Here is an 18,506-nt window from a genome sequence, read left to right as displayed (position 1 = left end):
TTTTTTTTTTTTTTAAGATACATTGTTTGGTGTTCAGCTGACTTAGTGATCAGTGGCCCAGTTCTGGCTGTACTCTAAGATTGTACGCGTGCATTTTTAACGCCATATCTGAAATGAACAGGGAAATGCAAAGGGTCAGCTTTCTGTGCATGTAAAATCCAGTACCAGAGCAACTGGACTGAGGCTGAAGTGAGAGCCTTTATTGTAGAAGGGCTTGATCTACATTTTTTATTTGGTTAAACATCATTTTCTCTTTGGTCTCTGTTGAAATGTTAAATACCTGGAAATTCAGACTTAATTTTTAAAACGACCTTGCTGTGGCCCTTCAATTGTTCTGAAATCCCCTTTTGTAATGGCTTTGGGATGCTTTTGTTCTAGTAAACTGTGTCCATCACAGTGAGTCATTTCCATGTTCGCTTCTGTAGAAGACTTATGCAAAAAATTGTGATCAACAGATTATGGAGTATAAAAAGCCTTTGACAGGTGACAGATACCTGCTGCTGAATTGGCAGCAGCAAGCTAGCAGTGTTTTGAATAAGTTAATGCTACCAGATAACCATTTGTGGCAAGTCTCTGTGCGGTGTTGTATTGTCCTTTGTTAGGTGATGCTCTGCCATAAATACGGCACTGATACCAATGGGCTTTTTCTCACGATCAGCAGGTTAATGTTTACACCAGTTCTAGAGGTAAAACTCCAGCTTTCCTTCTGGATTGCCATTAAATTACATTTAATACTAGGTTTTAAGGTCAAGTGTAATTTTAAAGCCTTGAGGCTTTGTATTAGCTAAGAGAGGCGAAGTAGGGTTTTGTGTGTAACAGTATTTAGTAACCTTTTGCAGATTTTGGTAGCTGATGATATTTCCACAATTGATCTGGGCAGTAGTTTATTTCTAAGAAAACAGTCTAAATGGTTAGGAAACCAGAACAGGGAACTGGAAAACGTTGAACGAGTTTTCACATCCATCCTGCTACACATGTATGTCTTTCAGCATGGAAAACATCAGTCAGTGATGCCTCCAGACAGTGCAGCCTGTGAGAAGTCTGCAGTACTGGCACTTGGGCCTCCACCAGCATATCCACCAGAGCTCAACCCTGCTCATAATCCAAAAGGAGAAAGCTTGAGGTGTGGCTGCTTTGGGGTATTTTTCAGGTTATACTTCACTCCATCGGTGAGCAAGACCATTGCGGTGGCAGCAGAAATCTGAGATCTGCGTTTGCCCCCTCAGTTCCCTGAGTGTGTGGGGAACGGTTGTGGGAAATGCGCTACCAAAAGCGTTTAGAAAGCAGGAAAAATAATTTAAACCCCCACAAAAGCCGCAGGTCCCTGTCGGGCCACTGGAGGCCGCCGCAGCCCAGCTGTGGGGCCGGCCGGGCTGCGCGGTGCCTTGCGGTGGTCTTGCTGCAAGGTGCAGGAGGATTTTGTGGGCAGCAGGATGAGCCGACAGCAGGCTGGGGGTACTGAGGGCGCTGCAGCTCCGCTGTCAGGTGTCTTGTCGATTTTGGAGGGCAAGAAGGGCTTGAAACACCTGCGGTTTGGTTGTGGCACTGAAAATAGTAATGCTGCAAGCAGGGGAGGAAAATACCGCTGTTGGTAAAGAAACCATCTCTCATCTAAAGTACCTGAAGACGTTGTTTTGTGATATCATCGAAAAAGTTTGACATACCCCTATTTCATAAGTAAAGCAAAGGCAATATCAGGTGCAGTATTTTTATATTACAAGGCCAATAACATCAGTAAATAAAACTGGTAAGCACCAAGCAACTGAGATTGTTAATGGATTTTAAGTGCTACTAATTCTATTGCAGCACTAAAAATATGGAGATACCACGAGTAATTTGATACTTTCTCCCCTCTCAATATTGCAGCGATAGTCAAATAGCAAAAGTCAGCCCCAGTCGGTGATGCTTTGGCTCAGCCCCAGGCAGCTTCTAGTTTAAATTACAATAAAAACTGAAACTGATGTCAGACCCGGAGCAGGGAGACGCTAGCTGTCTTGTTCAAGTTTCAAAAACAGGATGTTTGCAAATAGATAAATGAAAAATCCTGCTCAGCTGTTCAGTTGAAACCCAAGCTGTCAAATAGGTTAGATCCAAAATTCAGACTTTTAAAGTGAATGAATTTTCGAAAAGCTTAGCCCAGCGGAAGTATTCATGATGCTTATCAGGCTGCACTTCCAGAGCTTGCAACCAAATTCTGTAATGCAGAATCAATTGTGAAAATGTGACTTGCAGCTTCAATGAGAAAATAATTAGCACCTAACTAGCATTGTATTTTTTCAAACAGAAGAAAATGCTGCTAATGAAGTAGTTACCCGTAAAAAGATACCAGATTTTCTAAGGATTTTCATAAAGATTAGCACGTAGTTTTAAAAAGCAATTTTGGCTTTCATATATAGTCTTCTTCCCGTGATTTCAAAGCTGTGTGATCCCCTGGATTTCCATGGCGATACTCAACTTATATCATTATAATTCCAATTAACCACCATCCTAAAGCAAGCTTGGTTTTATCTACACAAAATGTTCTGTTGTAATCAGCTCAATATTCTTGTAAATAACATGCATTTTTATTAACAAACAAAACTTCTGTGCAACTCACCTCCAGGTTTGAAAACAAAACAAAAAAGCTTACATTAGCAGCCCTCTCTTTCATGTTGTGCGAACTTATTTTGCTGATAGTTGTTATTTTCGGTATCTGAGGTTACTTTTGAGGAGTCTTGGTGATGTAAAGTTCAAGCAAATTTTTCACCACTTCCTGCACAGAAGTTTGTCTAGATCTTGTAAATATGGCTTCATCTAGTTCTGCGGGTCTGAAAATCTGGTGTGTTGGCTCTGGTTGCTGGCCTGAAGAGGAAGGAGGTTATCTAAGAAAAGAAGAAGCTTAAAGTAAGCCCACAAAGTAGGCTCTTGTTGCTCTGGTAGCAGACTAAGGATAACATGACAATTTCCTTCTTGAGTCTATTTCATTGCTAGCAACTACCATGGTGCTCAAGCCTTCATTAATAGGATATTTAAATTGTACTTGGCAGTACCACCAGCTTACAGGAACAAATGCCATTTTGTGGTTTAAGATCTGGTTTATACAGTCTCTTAGCTAGCTGGCGTGCATTTCAGTAATGTGATCTGAGAGGCGTGTTTTGCTTGTGTGGAAGAAAACTATGCTTATAATGCAAGGTGGAAAGTTATTTTTCTATATATGGGATATTTTATTTTATTACAAATAATAGAAATACTGTGTTGTATCACCCATTGCTTAATGCTCTTAGTGTGCATTGGTGTCCATATATTTACTGTATAGAACAGACCATTCCCCTTGTAGTTACCCATATTTCCAAATACAATAGAATTGCTTAAAATATTCATATGAATATTTTAAAAGGCAGTAGAACAGTAGAGCAAGAATAATCCCAGAGAGCAAATGTGACGTGTAACTTCTGTCCCTGCCTGTGACAAAAGGACGGATATAAAGCACAGTTTTAATAATGGTTTATACTATGACAAATTGTTGCTAACACTTAGGAAAAGCAGAGTTATGGCACTATTTATGAACCAGAACTCCAGGAAAAAAAAGGCAGCGAGATGCCATCAGTTTATTTCGGGCTGTGTGCTGCTGGACTCTCAATTAACATGCTCTGAGGTAATCACACCTCAAAAAACAATCTGTTGGGGCTGCGTGCAGGTGGGTACAGGCCAGATCTGCTTCTACACTCGGCCACACGGGGCCTGGAGGTGACAAAACGCTGGGTAAGGCCGGGGGGGCGCTCATGGCGGCGCCCTCTCCCCTCAGGGCCGCCCTCCCTCACGGGCCCGGGGGTGGCGGCGCCTTTAAGAGGCAGCGGCCTCTGTTTGTTGTCCCCCCCGCCGCGCTCCACGCCGGCAGCGCCAGCGCCGCTCCCATTGGCTGCCGCCGGCCCAGCTGCTGCCTGCGCGAGGCGGGCGGGGCGCGGGGGGGGGGGGGAGCGAGCAGTGAGCTCAGGGAGGGAGGAGGAGGCGGGCTTTTCTGTCCTCTTCTGGCCGCTGATTGGCGGAGGCAAAATGGGCTGCGGCCGGCGGCGCCCAACCGCTGGCTTGTTGCTATGTGCCAGCGGGCGGCGATTGGCCGGCGGAGCTGTCCATCGGCGGGGGGGAGCGCTTATAAAGCGGCGGTGGGAGGGCGCTGCGGGGCTGCCTGGGGCGCGTCGGCGGCCGCGCTCCGACTGCGCTGGGGCCGCGCTGCGGCGAGTGAGTGCGGCGGGGGGGGGGCCGGGCCGGGCCGGGGGCGCGCGCGCGGCGGGGCCGGGCTGCGCCACAGCCGCTTCCCCCCCCTCACAGACACGTCCCCGGGGGCTGCTCCCTCGGGGGGGGCCGAACCGGGCCGGGCGGGCGGGCGGCGGCCTTTGTGTGAGGCGTGTGGGGGGGGGGGGCAACATGTCCGGGCTGGGGACGGTGAGGAGGAGGAGGAGGAGGAGGATGAGGAGGAGGGGAGGAAGGCCGGCCCGTGGTGGCCCGGCAGCCGCTGAGCTCGGGGCTGTGGGACCGGGCCCCCCCCACAACCCAGGCCGGGCCTTGAGGCCCCCCCCCCACGAGCCGCCCTCAGGTGTGGGGACCCCGGTGGGGGGGGGCCCGGGTCTCGCCCTGCCCTGCAGGGACCTGGTGTGGGGCAGAAAAAACAGAGGGAGCTCGGTGAGGGTGAAGCAGCTCTCTGTGGGGCTGGGGGTGAGGCTTTGGCGCTGATTTCTGCTGCCAAGGGAACGGGGACGGGTCCAAAAGCGCAGCCGGACCCCCCCCCATACCCGCTCCCCACACACCCACTGGGGTGAATCGGGGTGAACCCGCTCCGGGCTGCGGCCTCCAGGCACACACAGGGGCCAGGGGCAGGCTGCCGAGCTGGGGCTGGGACCCGGCACCTGCCTGCCTGGCACTGCCGTCCTCAGGGCCTGCTCCGTGCTCCAGGTGAGGATTTTCTGCTGATTCCTTCGCTGGTATCCAAGGTTTGCAGTGGGCAGCACGAGGAGGCCTCTGCTGAGCCAGGCGGTCAGAAACAGGCAGGTACGGAGAGCTGCGGGAGAGGATCCTGCCTGGAGAGGTGGTTGTGACTTCGTGCTTCCAGAGCGCTCCCGTTTACGTTGTTTAAGACCTCGCCGTGCCGAGCTCCACGCCTCTGCTTGCTTTGAAATGTTTGCTGTGTAATGGTCACGGTTGAACGGAGAGCTAAGACGTTGGCCTTTTCTCACCGGATCCCTGTTTCTTGCCTCCTGCTGAAAAGAAAAATGAGCTTTTGGTGCTTGGAAGGTAAAACTGGGAATGCCGTAGGAGGGACAAAGATATTTCTTTAATCTAGTGCTTCTTCATTTTATTAATATTTTTTTTATTTAAAATTTTAAACCTTCCCTTGCAGGTGTCTCTTTTCATGGTGCCAGGGCCTGGGAGTAGGTGGCACAGCTGTGTCGGTCATGGGGCTGCCTTGTGTCCTCTGGATTCACAGGCTTTGAATAAGTGATTTCCTTTCTTTGCTGTTTGGTGTGGGTAGTTGAGTCAGGGTTGCACTGAGGAAGGCAGCATCGCTACCTGTAAATCCACATTCCCTCAAAGGCTCCTTGACTCATGGCTGAATACCTGTTGCTGAGAGAGAATATAATTAAGGATCTGGTCACTCTGGTGTCGATCCTGGCTGGCAGTTTAGAAGGTGGGAGCTCCTTGATCTAGTGTGCTACTACCATAGGAGCGTTGCAGGGATTGCAGAGGAGTAAAAAAACATTTACTTCTTGGTCTTGCATCATGGTCTTGCCTTTGACCATGTGCTTAGAAACCTCTTGAAGGTCAATAAAGCTCGCCTTTCTCTGGGCTTTGATGGTGATCTGGGAAATCTTTGTCTGTTTGAACTTCAGAGGTCAGCTCTGAAGTGCTAGAGCAGGGGGATTTGGGAGAGATCACCAAGTGGCATTTGGGGAAATGGGGAGTTCTGTTCCCTTAGCTGCTTGGAAGCTAATCGGTGAGGCTCGAGGCAGAATTGCGAAGCAGAGCGTATTTATCGCTTTGAGACCATTGCAAAACACACGGCTTCCTTTCTCTGTGAGTTGGTCCTTCAGTTTGTTCCCTCTTTTCTGGGCTTGTTAACACCGAGGCCTTGTCCCCCAGATCTAATCACAGAAATGAAAGGCTAAGGATAGATTTCCTTTTCCTTCCAGAAACCAAGACAAATCTATAGACGAGATCGACTTCTATGACTCATGCCAGGATTTTTCATTTCCTTAGAGCACATCTTCCTCTGGTAAATCAGCACGTCTGCTGCCGCTGCGATGCCAATTGAGCAGCCGGACCTATTTTTCCCCAAACAAAGACTTTTTATAGGTCTGCCTTTTTGGTGGGGGGGGGGGGGGGGGGTGAAATGCAGTTTTTTGGGTGGGCTGCAGGGCCTGAATCTCGTTCCTGGCCGCCCCCAATCCCTCCCAGCTCTAGTTCTCGCTGGATGAAGCTCAGCATCCTTTCTCTCCCATGCCTTCCTTGCCCCTTTGTTCCGTGCTTGTCTGGGCATGGCCCGCATGGTGGCCTTGCAGTTCAGGAGCCAAATGCTCCTGCCTTCTGGTTTTGCCACCCTCTGCTCACCCACCGCATCCTCCAGAGCTGCCCGAGAGTGCTGCCGCTCGCTGGGGCGGGATGTGTGGTGCCCGGAAGCGTCGCCGGACTGGCCAAGCCACTTAAGGCTGCAGGAAATAACGTAATTAATAAGACTTAGCTCCCCCACATCTCGTACCCGACAATCTCCAGTCACTTGACAGTGCTAATTAAAGCTAATCACGCTCCTCTGTTTTCAGTAAATAGCTATTATCCTCACTTCACTCTTGCTTTAACAAATGATAGTGCCGGGCAGCGTGAGTCAGTGGAAGTTGTGGGAATGCAACCCCTAAGAGCCGCCTTCCGGTGCCTCCACGCAGGCTTACAGCAGCCAGAGATCGCTTCTGCACCTGTTCCAGCCTTGTTCCGGCGTGTTACGAGGTGGGATGTTGTGCCGAGGCCCAAAAATAAGCAGCTTTTCGCCTCTTACCGCAGCTGTGACTCGTACAGAACTGAGAACTGAACTCCCCGGGTCAAGCGAAGGCTATTAAAAGTTGAAAAAGCTGAGGATGCTTTGAATTTGCCCTTCAGAGAAGGTTTTGATCCTCGGAGGGGGAAGGCAGAGCTGCACTCTGGCTTCTCCTGTTTCACGTTGGCAGCCACTTTGTTAGGAGGAGAAAAATGTAGCGTGGTATGACCTAGGGATTGCACAGCTCAGCCACGGGGCTCTGGAAGATTTAAATTTCACTGATGAAGTATTACTAAAGGATGGCTCAAGCAATGTATTATTAAAAACAGATTGTCCAGCCTTGCCAAAAAAAAAAGTTAATAATTAACTATAAAAAAAATTAATGAGAATCCCAGGAACTCCCAGCTCAAGTATTCGTCAGTAGGCACGGAGCTGCGAGAGGCGAGTCAGCTCGCATGCCTTGGCAGTAACGTGCAGGCTAGTGAGGATATCCAGGAGGAACTAATGACAAAAACTGGTCGGCTAACAGCTGACTTGACCATCTCAGACTCGATTCGGTTATAAAGTCTCTGTCATGTGAGCACTAGGGCTGTAAATCTTCACCTGACTTTTCTCCCGTGGCTCTAGGGCTGCTATGCCTTCAATGGAAATGCAAGCTAGAAGCACGACGGCTGAACTGCCATGGAAAGTATGCACCTCATTAATAAAGTAGCTGTTGGGCAAAAGTGGTTCTGGAGGAGGTTGGTCAGAACTCAGCACGTTATCCTTGGTGTTGGTCAGAAGAAGAGCTGCAGATATCGGAGCAGAAAATGGCCCTCGGGTCCTTTGGTCAGTCGGGTGGGAAGAGCTCTTCCTTCATGTCTTCAGTTGAGGCTGGTCCTGGGGCAGGGCTGGGAGGGGTGTTGCATTTTGCAGGATGCTGGATGTGCATCGTTTTGGTGGTGTTTAATATCCTTGATCAGTGGCTGCGAGTGCTGCCATCACGCTGAGCATGTAGTGCGTTGGCAGGAAGGTGGCTACGGGCGAAGGGCTGCGTCTTGCTGCGTGCGAGCCCTTCTCTTACCTCCCTCTGGTGCATGGCCAGTGCAGATGAAGGGCTGGTAGCCCCGTGTGTGGTACGCTGGCATCAACCCTCTTGAAACATAAACGAGGAAACGGAGCCATTGGTGTTTTAAATGAGCTCAGCTTGCAGTTTGTTTATTTGTGGCACAAGCGGGGTTTGCTGGTTTGCATCCCCCTGGCACCTGCTGGGGCTGGAGCCAGCCGTGCCGGAGCGCGGCCGCGAAGCAGAGGTGGGCAGCTTGCAGCCAGAAAGCCTCCAGCACCGCCTGCTCTCACAGCGCAGCCTCTCCTGCATCGCAAGGATGCTGCTGCCAGGCAACTCGCGGGCGAGTGGGACGAGGATTTGGAGCAGAGGTGGCAGTCGTCCTTCTGGCACAGGCTGAGCTCCCCGTGCCGGCGCAGGCAGGCCCTGAAAACGGTGACAGATTCCCAAGGCTGAAAGGTGATGTCTGTGCTAGCAGCCCTGCGTCTTTGGAGATGAAATTGTAAAAGGAGGCATTTTCTGGAAGCTTTCCAGAATGGTTTCCCTCCCTTGCCTCCCCGTTGTGGTGTCGGTGGCGTGTTGGACGGGGTTGTTTTGAGCAGCGGGCTTTGTTCCGTGCTGCAGGGAGAGATGAGTTAGCATTTCTGACGCTCGATGGGCCTGAATGGCTGAGTTCAGCCCCAGGTCTGTAATAAATTCAGAAAGTTCTTGTGGTCTTCAGGTCCCTGCAGCTCACAGCAAGGAAAGAAGCATCTCTGCAGGGTCTTCAGTGACGTACCCAGCCTGTTCCCGTGATTGCCGGTCGGTTGTGAGCTGTGGCTCAGTACAGAGAAGCTTCTGCTCTGACTGCAGGCAGCCTCTGCGCTTGCTTCTGGTGCCACAGTTGCACCTGGGAGCCTGAAAATGCACTGGTGTGGATGTTGCCTAATTAAAAAAAATCTGTTTAATTTTATTTAATCTCTAAATTGTCAGAAGGTAAATGAACTATGTAAAGAACAATTAAAATATATTTTTTCATAGATTACTTCGTTAATCCATAATTTATTAAAACCAGCATTGATGTCTACAGTGATGAAGCTGGACTGACTGGGGGAGGGGATTAACCTGAAGCGAGCCTTGAAGCTTTGCTGTTTGTTCCTCCGATCGACGCAACGGCAGGGACAGTTTTATTATCGACAGCTTCCCAGCAGAACAGAAACCGATGTTCCTCCTGACAAGCTGCCTGTGGGATGTGCAGGCACGGCAGGTGCAGCGTGTCTGGCGCTGTGCCTGGCCCTGATTCACTCTGGCCAGATAGGCTTTAATTGCTGTTTTCTGACTCTTTTTGATGCCCTCTAGTGGTTACCTGGCTGTTGTCTGCGTTATGTTCTGGTGTCTTTTTGCAGCCACCCATCCAGATCCTGTTTCCCAGAACCACAAAGTGCCTCCTGCAGCTGGCGGCTGCTGTCTCCAGGGCACGGATGGGAGAGCTGAGGTCTGCAGAAACGGAGTGCCTTGCTAGGAGATGCCCAAAGGAGTAAGGGGAATGAAGGATATTTCCAGCTGAAGGTGGTTTAAGTGAGAATCTCGCTCCATGCTGTATCTTTAGTGCAGTTCTGCACGTGAATCTGTTGAAAGTAAAAGTAAATGCAGGCATGCAGTCTGTTTTCCTTTCTCCATGGGCTTGCAAGGCTTGGAGAATGAGCTGAAGGCAAGGAGTTCTTCCTTAGGGAAGGACACTCATGGTTCTTGTAGCAGTAATGACTTCTGATCATGCTGATACCCCTCACCAAGTGCATTTCTACTGAAGAAGTAGAGGTACGTGGCTTACACCCATCTGCTACTTCTTTCTTGGCTTTCCCAACGCTCGTCCTTTCGTTCAGGGCCTTTCACAAACACCTTACCCTGCCGCCTCCAGATTTGACTTCATCTTTCCAAAGCTGTTGCAGCCCTGTGCTGAGGTGAGACCCTCCCGAAGCACCAGGATCCTCCCTGCAGCCCCGCACCACGCGCGTGCGGAGGCTCCCAGCTGTGCCAGGTATCCCCGAGGGGTCAGCATCTGGCCTTGGGACACCAGCTCTGACTCCCCAGGGAGGATCAGCAGAGCTGGGTGTTAAACCCAGGCTCCCCTTTTAGCTCGTTGTGTTAGAGACAAGCCTTCCTCTTTCAAACTGCAGTGTGTTAAGCAGCGTGAAGGTGGCTTCCATGTCAAGAAAACCCCGATCGGTGTGCCTACCTCAAATGTTTTGTTTAAACCTTGCTGAGACCCTGGAGCAACGCTGGCTGCTGAAGTTTGTGACCTTGTGGAAACAAAGAACTCTCCCAGCTTGGTTCCCGCTGTGGTGTAATTAACATAACTACATCTCTGGGTCTTCCCATGGTAATGTGAACGCACACCGAAGGAGGAAGGTTGGGCTTCCAGATGGTTTTTTACAGAACTCCTCCAGGCAGCTCTCCCTAGCGTTTGCTGCTAAGCATTTAACAAACTAAAGGCTCTTATCTTAAAAAGTAAATAATCCATAAAGCTAACCCACAAACCTGCTGTTTGCCCTTCCAGAATGAACAGGAACATTTACCTCTGAGCTGCATTGCGAATGGGTTGGTTGCAGAATTGGGCTTCATGTGTAAGAGTTCTTGTTCTGTGCTCCTGTGGTGCGTGGGCTTGTACAAACAGCAGCCTCGCGGAGCTGGCATTCAGCACAGGCTTTGCCTTTCTCCTCTGGTGTTTCATGAATTACTAAAGAACTTAATGTGGAAAGTGGCTGTTGGACAGGTGAAGGGTGAAAACTGAACTAAAAAGCTGTTTGCACAGTAAAATGTTGTGTTTTTTTCTTCCTTGAGGTGCAGCAGACTTGGCAGGGCAGCAGTGTGTGCAGGCAGTGCGTTCAGCTGATTTTCTCACTGATTGCTGCAGCAGAGGAAGTCGATAAGCTTTTTCCTAGAATCCATTCCTTTTGTCTAAGCCAGCTGTCTGATTTCTTGCAAATTAATTAATCTGTACAAATATCTGTTGCATTGACTCAATCGTGACCATTCTAGAGATAAACTTCTCCTGAATTCTGAAAGAAAAACTCCGGATTCTGTTGCAGTGGCAGATACTCATCTCTCTTAGGCTGTTAGGCACACAATCATTAAGTAATGGAAACATTTTTGTTATTTATTGTTTTAAAAAAAGGTTAATGGAGTGACTTCACAGCTGCCCACTGTCAGCGAGGCTGAGGAACATGAGCTCACCGGGCTCTGCAGAGCCAGAGGCACGGCCTAAAATCAGCCTCGTGCCTTGGCTCTGCAGCAGAATGAACGTCTGTGAGCTGCTACGTGTGTTGTAACCCAGGTGTGTTTGCCACTAGGACAGGGAAAAAAAATCCAGGTTGTTTTTTTTTTTGCATTGCTGAGAGCCACAGATGTTATTTGATGTATTTTGAGATGGTAATTGAGATGGATGTGGGTCCCTCCAGCCGAGTGGCTGTGCTCAGGATGGAAAAATGCCCTTCCTACTGTTTTTCCCTCCTCTCCACCACTGCGATGAGGGCAGAGCTCCTGGTGTAGATGTGTACGTGAGCAATCTGGCTGTTGTTGGCTAGATGCTGAACATCGGCAGTCTTTTTATAAAGTATGGCTTCCATGCTGGAGTTTATCTGAAGGTGTTTTATTTTATTTTATTTTTTAAGGCAGGTTCTTTCCTACCATCTTAGCTAGGTTTCCCAGCAAGGTCTTAGCTCCCAGATCTTCATGCTCTCCTCTGGCTTGAGTGAAGAGTTGAGTTTGCCCTCTCAGCACGGTACTGAGAACAGCAATTGCACTTCATCGTAATCTGTGCTCAGATACCATCCAACTCGAATTTTTGTGTCCTGTTCCAACAGGTCAGGTGCTTTCACTGCTGGTGACTGTGTTGTGAGGTCAAATAAATGGATGCTCATCAAATGCTTCTGCAGAAAGCTGTGTGCAGCTGGTGTGTGCACGTCTCCGTGTCTCTGAGAGAGCCCAGTTGCAGTATTTCCTCCCTCCCTCCCTGCTCCAGGACACCAGTGCCTAGGAAGCCTGGCCAAAGGGGTCAGCAAACAACAAATGGGCATTGCTCCCGTGGTACCTGCCTGGGCATTGTTTGTGTCTCTGGCTTTGGGGCTGCTTCCTCAGGCTGCCCTCTTGCCTGAAGAGGAGCAGTTTAGTTCCGAGCGAGCCCTTCTGTGTCAGGATGGACCTTGCGGAGCTCTCCCTGTAAGTTTAATCAGATTAACGAGTGTTGGCAAAGAGCTTTAAGGATGGGAAGTGCCGTGGAAGTGCTGACGGCTACGATCAGACAGATAAGCGTTATCAGCACTTTGCAGGATGAGTAAGAATCCTTTTCCCATTCGACTGAGATGTTTCTGTAGAGGAGAAGAAAAATATTTCAGGGGGAAAAACCCCAACCAAAGCACCCAGCTTTCCTGCTGGCTTAGCAGCCTCTGCCTCCTGGCGAGCGCTGGGCTTGGGACCATGCTAATGGGGCCAGGGTGAGCCCACGACAGCTCTCCAGCCTGTGCTGCCTGCAGGAGCTCTGCTGGAAAGCTGCAGGCGCTGCTGGCTCTCGAGGGACGTCCAGCTGGCAGGAGGCTTGGCAGGTAACGTGGAGTCCCTCAGTCTTGTTACTCGGCAGTGACGAACGGACTCGGGAGAGGCGTCGGAAAGGGGGGCTCTGTGCAAGGTGCCCTGGTGCCAAGGGGACGAGTTGGTGGTGGTTTTATTTGCACGTGTCTGACAGTGCTCCCGCGTGGGGCTTTCCTGCAGGCAGTAATGGGCTCGCAGCCCGATTTGTGTTGCTCTTGCAGCCTGTCTGGGGCTGCTCTGTCTCAGTGAGGTACTTCTGGCTGCTGCTGGGCCGAAAAGCAGCTCTGCGTGCCGCAGTTCTGCAGGACTGCCTCCTAGCACAGCTCTCCTAGCTCCTGCCTTCAGCTCCCTGATAGATTTCCTGATTTCCATCCTGCTGTTTGACGCCTGTCCCTTTAGCAAGCCCGAGCCACGTTTGCTTAGACGAGTCCAAGTCTGTCCGTGCTCTGCCGTGTCCCTGGAGCTCGGCGCGTCGCTGGCGTCTTGTCTGGGACAGCCCAGCTCAGTGTGCGAGCTGTGAGGAGCTGGGCTCATGGCTTGGTGACCTGGGCTGGCGTTAGCCTCACCTGGAAGATGGTCGGATACACTTCAGGCAAGTTATTCATACCAGCTGTCAGCTCCTGCACCTTTCTGTTACCTCACCTGAGAAATTCCCGCTGCAGGTCAGGTGCAGGTTGGTTTTCTTTTTTATTTTAGAATAGGGGTGGTTGCAGCATTTGATACACAAAATGCAGACTCAGGAACTGAACAGAATCCCATCTTTTATGCGAAGGAAATCCTCCTGGGAGGAGCAGCCAGAGCCCATGATTAATTTCTAGAGCGTGTGTGCACGCTGGGTGCCGAGTACTTCCCTCGTTCCACTGCTGCCCCCATTCTCGGAGGGAACACCGATACCTGCTGAGGTGAGAGGGGGAATCTGAAACCTGATTTCTGACAGAAAAGAGCCAAGCTTGAGCTACCTAGCAGGCTGTCAGGTAATGCTGGATAGCAAAGAGTTTTGCCAACTTGAAGAGAATTTTGAGCCGTCTGCTGCCGTCAGGGTGGACCTGGAGGCTGCTCCTGGCTGTGAGTGCCCTCAGACGGTCTGATGGGGAAAACAAAATACTGGAGTGCGGTTTGTAGAGTGGCTGCTGCCCTTGGAGCTTGCTGCAGGTTAAAAAAGGTGAGCGTGGTGAAGTAATCCTCCGTTTCCCAGGTGGAAACTGGGGCGGTGTGGAGAATACAGGGCTCCTGGCTGCCTCCAGCTGACAGAGCCCAGCTCCTCCGAGGGCTGCTGGAGCTGGACGTGTGCTGCTCCCCAGAGGGGTCTGGGAGGCCAGGCGTGATGAAAATGATTTTCTGTAGCATCTTTGTGCCTCTGTAGCTCTTCTAAATCCATTAAGTGTTGGGAGAATGAACGGAGGTGTAGGGGGTTGAGTGGCAGAAGATGGTGGAGAGCAGGAGCGGGGCGGTGAGGGCAGCCAGCCCGTCAGCAGCTGCGCTGTGGATACAGCCCTGTCCTCCTGGGTCTGATCTGCAGGCTGTGTCCGTGTCCCTGTCCCCTGGCTGCTCCTGTCCCCTCTGCTTCCTCTGGGCACTCGGTCCCCCCGCCAGCCAGGAGGCAGCCGCAGCTCACCGCATCTCTGCTCTGTTCCCAATGCAGGTCTGTGCCAGCTCCTCCGTCCCCTCCGGCTGAATCTCTTCCTCTGAAGCTGTCCCCAGCGTGTGGAGCCTGCCCCACACCCGCCACCTGCCAAACCACGGCCTTTACCTGTGTCTTTCGGTGTTTCCCGTGCGACCCCTCCTGCGGCAGCGCCTCCTGGGCCACCCCGGAGTTCACGCAGCGCTCGGTGGCTCCAATGGTGAAGATGACAAGGTCCAAGACTTTCCAGGCGTATCTGCCTTCGTGCCACAGGACCTACAGCTGCATTCACTGCAGGGCTCATCTGGCTAACCACGATGAACTCATTTCCAAGGTACGTGCCTGACCTCACCCCGCGCGCCGATGGCAGTTGCTGTGCCAGCGCCCGGCCTTCGCTGCTGCGGTTTTTGCTTGGAAAATGGGCTCTTAGCCTAGAGGATCTAAGGGTGAGCTGCTGCTTTTGTTAAAAGTCAATTCCAGAACAGCCCCAGAAGACAGGTTTCCTCACGGGTGGTCTGTCTCTTGCCGTGATGCCAGCTGTAAATGCGCACGGACGGATGGCCGGGAGTGAGAGTTATCTGCCAGGGCTCTTTGGGTGCTTGCTGCTCAGCACAGCCAGAGGATGCTGTCCTGTCTACCATCCCGTGATCACGAGGGGAACGGTCTTGAGGCTAAGCTGAATGAAAAGCTTTCAGAGCCAATACACAGGGGTCTTTGCAGAGGGAGCAGGCCAGTTAAGCTCCTTCTGAAGTGCAGAAACTGCTGCTCTGCTTCCTCACAGCAGCTCTCTGAGCCTGCTGTGCCTGGCTGTGGTCAGGCATCAAGTTTCTAGGTTTGGGCTGCCTTGGCAATCAAGCCTCCATAAGGTTTATTCAGCTCGTAAAACCCGTGCTCAGAAAACGCAGGCACACCGTAAGATTTATTAGCTGAGATGAGAGGAAATTGCACTGTGAGCTCTGGGCGTGTGTGCACCTTGAATGAGTTCAGCTTCTGGAGCAGCCTCAAGAGAGAGAGGCCAGGATGGCATGGGACAGAGCTGCCCTGCCTGGTAGGGTGCAGTGCTTCCCCCTCCCTGTTGCACAGAAGAGACAAACGTGTGTCACCTTGCGCCAAGGGCATCGGTTGTGCAGCTGAGAAGGTCCTTCTGGATTCTTCCTGCTGGTGCTCTGACCTGCCTGCTGCTGCTGGAGGCTCTCCTGCCTTCTTCTCCTGGTTGTTGCCTGGCTGGGCTGATCCACACCTCTGTGATGCTGTCTCCATGCCAAACAATCGAATTTAAGCGTTCTGTTATGAATAATGCTGGTTGCAGACTGCCACAGTTTGGGGTTTTGCAGCTTCTCTGTAGACAGGCTTCCTCTTAGGCTATTGCTTCTGAGTCATTGTGGGCCTCTTGGGGGCTCCTCGCTCTGGTACAGCGGCCGCTATGCTCAGCAGAGCTGGCCTTGAGGGCTATAAAGCCTCCAGCTTTTAAAGGAGAGGAGGCTGTACATTTCCTCAGCAGAAGGAGGTTTTGAAATGTAAATGTCCACAGGAGAGTGGACCGGTCTGTGCCCCGGGTCTGGGCACGGAACCCATTCAGCCTCTCAGCCCGGCTGTGTGCCTTTAGGTGCCTGCTCCTGTGCTCGGGTGTGTTACCTGTAAAAAGGGGGTGGTCACTGCCCTGGCTGTCCCCTGGGAGAGGTGTTGCAAGCTGGGTTTTGTGTTGGGACCCAGGAGGTGCTTTACTGGCTAAAGAAGATATTTCACCTTGTCCTCATCATAGATCAGAATCTGAGCTCTGCTCTTTTAACCATGGCTGGTCCCAAAGCAGAGAAAACACGTGGCTGCGCGTGCCCGCTGGTTGCACCTTTGACACATTTTCCCTTCCTTGTGCCACGTCCGTGCCCCCTCTGGTCCTTTGTGCAACCTCTGGTCCTTTGTGCCACGCAGCTTTGCAGGTGAGTAGCTTCCAGCCGGGCAGTGCCAGCGCGCCGTGCTGCTCGGAACTGGAGTTCCTGGCCATCGAGGTGTGCAGTGACTGCCCAGGAGTGCTGACTGCTAAAACACAAACGCAGGAGGGAAGATCCAAAGGCACAGACTAAAGCTGTGTGTCTTGAAGTATGGATGCTCGTGTTGCTCCTTCGAAGGGTTTGTTGTGGGCTGCGGTGTAAATTTTTGATGGTGCTGGGGCCGCTTTGCTTCTGAGCATTAGTGGGTCACGCAGTTTGAGTCCAAAGGGTTTGGGGTTTTAGGTTTTATTTCTCACAGTTATAAACCTTAATAAAATACGTTCTTTGTATAATTGAAAACTTTATAAGAATAATTGTGCAATCACAATTTGTACAACAGGCTATTAAACTGAGAACAGAAGGGCAGTCCCTGCCTCAAGGGGTTTCCAATGTGTGCAGAAACTTTCCCAGGCAAACTGAAATAGTCATCTTTTTATCTGTTTGAGTTAGGATTTAAGCATCTCCCCGAGGCCTTCTGCAGCTCTTTCATCACAGGCTTCTATTAGCATCTGAGAACCGGGCGGTGGAATTGCTGCGCTTGTTTTCCATCTGGAAATGTAACAGACTGAAGGAAGGAACAGGCACCGTGAGGACTGAGAAGGGAACGGGAGATGATTTCAAACCAGAGCGTTTCTCAGTCTGCAGTGCATCCCATCTTGAACCTGACTATGTCACTTGATTCAAAACAGCCCAAATGACACCATGGTTGGAAACGCTCCCCAGAAAACAGGCTTTTATGTAACAGCAGGGTGTTGGTGTTTTGGCTTGAAGGAATTAATTCCTATATTCATTTTGCCCCAAGTCGTACAGAGACCACATGAGAGCTGTGCTGCTTGGCGTGCCACGAGCTTTTAGCTCCTCTGGACACGCACACATTGCAGCACTGGCTCATGCCGTTGGCCGATGCGCTCTCTGGAGCTGAATCCCAGCATTGTTCCATGTCAGCCTATACTTTATTTCCTCTTCTCTGCATCTAACCTCTTAAACCTTCAGCACCAGCGTTAACTCACTTTGACTTCAGTGTTTTGCTGTGACTGGGTATCAGAAGCTCTTTGACAAATACACTTTGGCAGGACAGTTTGACAGTTTTTGCTTTCTTCTCTTCTTTAGGAAAATCTCGTGCATTAACATGGGTGGAAGGGTTCTCACTAAGCCATCGCTATTTAAAGAAAATAATCGATGCCGAGGCTTTTAAGAAAAGCTGAAGCTGTTACACGAAGCCGGTTACCAAAATGCTGCCTGCTTTCTTGGCCTTTTATCTTCTGCAGCCAAAGGGAGAGAGCGGTTTAGTGTGTCTGATTTGTAATGAGATCCAAATTGTGGCTTGTGTCGTCTGGCCAAGAAAGGTCTGGCTGACTCAGGAAACAGAAGGTGATCAGATAGATGGGTGGGGTGAGTAACTACTTTTCGTTTATATGGTCCTTCGGTGTCTGGGCTAGCGGGAGCGGAGGTTCTTGTTCCCTCGTAGCAAAGTATCACTTAAATGCGTGCCAAATTTAGTACATGCTCTTGTTTCATTGCTTTTTCCAACGCCTAAATGGACTGAGACTCGTGGAACTCAACCCAGCGCTGTAACAGATTGCTGTGCTTTGTTCCCCCCTTTCCCCACCTGGACAGCTGAACTGCTGCTGTTTTGTCCCGTCTGCTTGGGAGATGCAGCTCTGGAGCAGGTACCGTCTGCTTTTATTAATTAGTACAGGGTGTCTAATCCCCTTTGGCTGTACCCTGGAAACAAAAGCATCGTGCCAGGCAGCTGTAGTTAAAAAGTGTATTTCAGTGCCTTCCCCTTGCCAGAAAAGAAATGAAAGATACTTGTTACATTTCTCTTTCCCAGGCACAGCATCCCATGGTTCTTAGAACCTTTAAGAAAAACACACATTCCATAATCAATGGTGGCAAAACCTCCCTGGAAAGGAGATGGGGGGCTTCTCTTAAGAAGTTTGCCTGCTGCCTCGCTTTCTAGTGCAGGACCTGGGGGAACAGCGAGCAAAACAGACATTCGGCAGTGTAAACAGCAGTTCCTCTCTGGCTCAGAGTAGATGCGATGTTGGTTTCTACCTGTTCTGGGCTTTTCACTTTCTTTGTCAGTCTTGGAACGTATGAATTTATATGTACCTCGTGTCCAGTGGGGAAGGATGGGAACGAGCAGAAAGATGCCGGCCAGATGCAGCCACATTGGTGTCTTGGTTGCTGCCTTTTTTTGCTGCCTTTTTTTGCCATGTGAGAAGTAATCCAGCAGAAATGTCCCTGATTATGGAAGTATGTAGGGAATGTCTTGTGGGCGTC

At 50.7% G+C, this 18,506-nt stretch overlaps 1 protein-coding gene across 4 annotated transcripts in view; it reads left to right on the top strand.

Annotated features, from left to right (window-relative positions):
- The first annotated feature begins 4,103 nt into the window (after positions 1-4,103).
- The window catches only part of YPEL2 (yippee like 2), a 28,364-nt gene continuing 13,961 nt past the window's right edge, over positions 4,104-18,506 (top strand). Inside the window, exons 1-3 of one of the 4 annotated variants that reach the window (XM_072025919.1) lie at positions 4,146-4,218; positions 13,308-13,513; positions 14,254-14,566. In XM_072025919.1, the coding sequence (XP_071882020.1) occupies positions 14,450-14,566 (117 nt within the window). In that variant the 5' untranslated portion in view covers positions 4,146-4,218; positions 13,308-13,513; positions 14,254-14,449. Of the gene's footprint in view, positions 4,219-4,977; positions 5,269-13,307; positions 13,514-14,253; positions 14,567-18,506 lie in introns of those variants that run through there. The other 3 variants (XM_072025920.1, XM_038165643.2, XM_072025921.1) reach the window with 3 other exon arrangements.

The sequence above is a fragment of the Anas platyrhynchos genome, chromosome 20 (assembly GCF_047663525.1).
Source record: "Anas platyrhynchos isolate ZD024472 breed Pekin duck chromosome 20, IASCAAS_PekinDuck_T2T, whole genome shotgun sequence".
Classification (NCBI taxonomy): Eukaryota; Metazoa; Chordata; class Aves; order Anseriformes; family Anatidae; genus Anas; species Anas platyrhynchos.
Note: the sequence above shows the minus strand (reverse complement) of the source record. Positions and strands in the feature narration are given on the sequence as shown.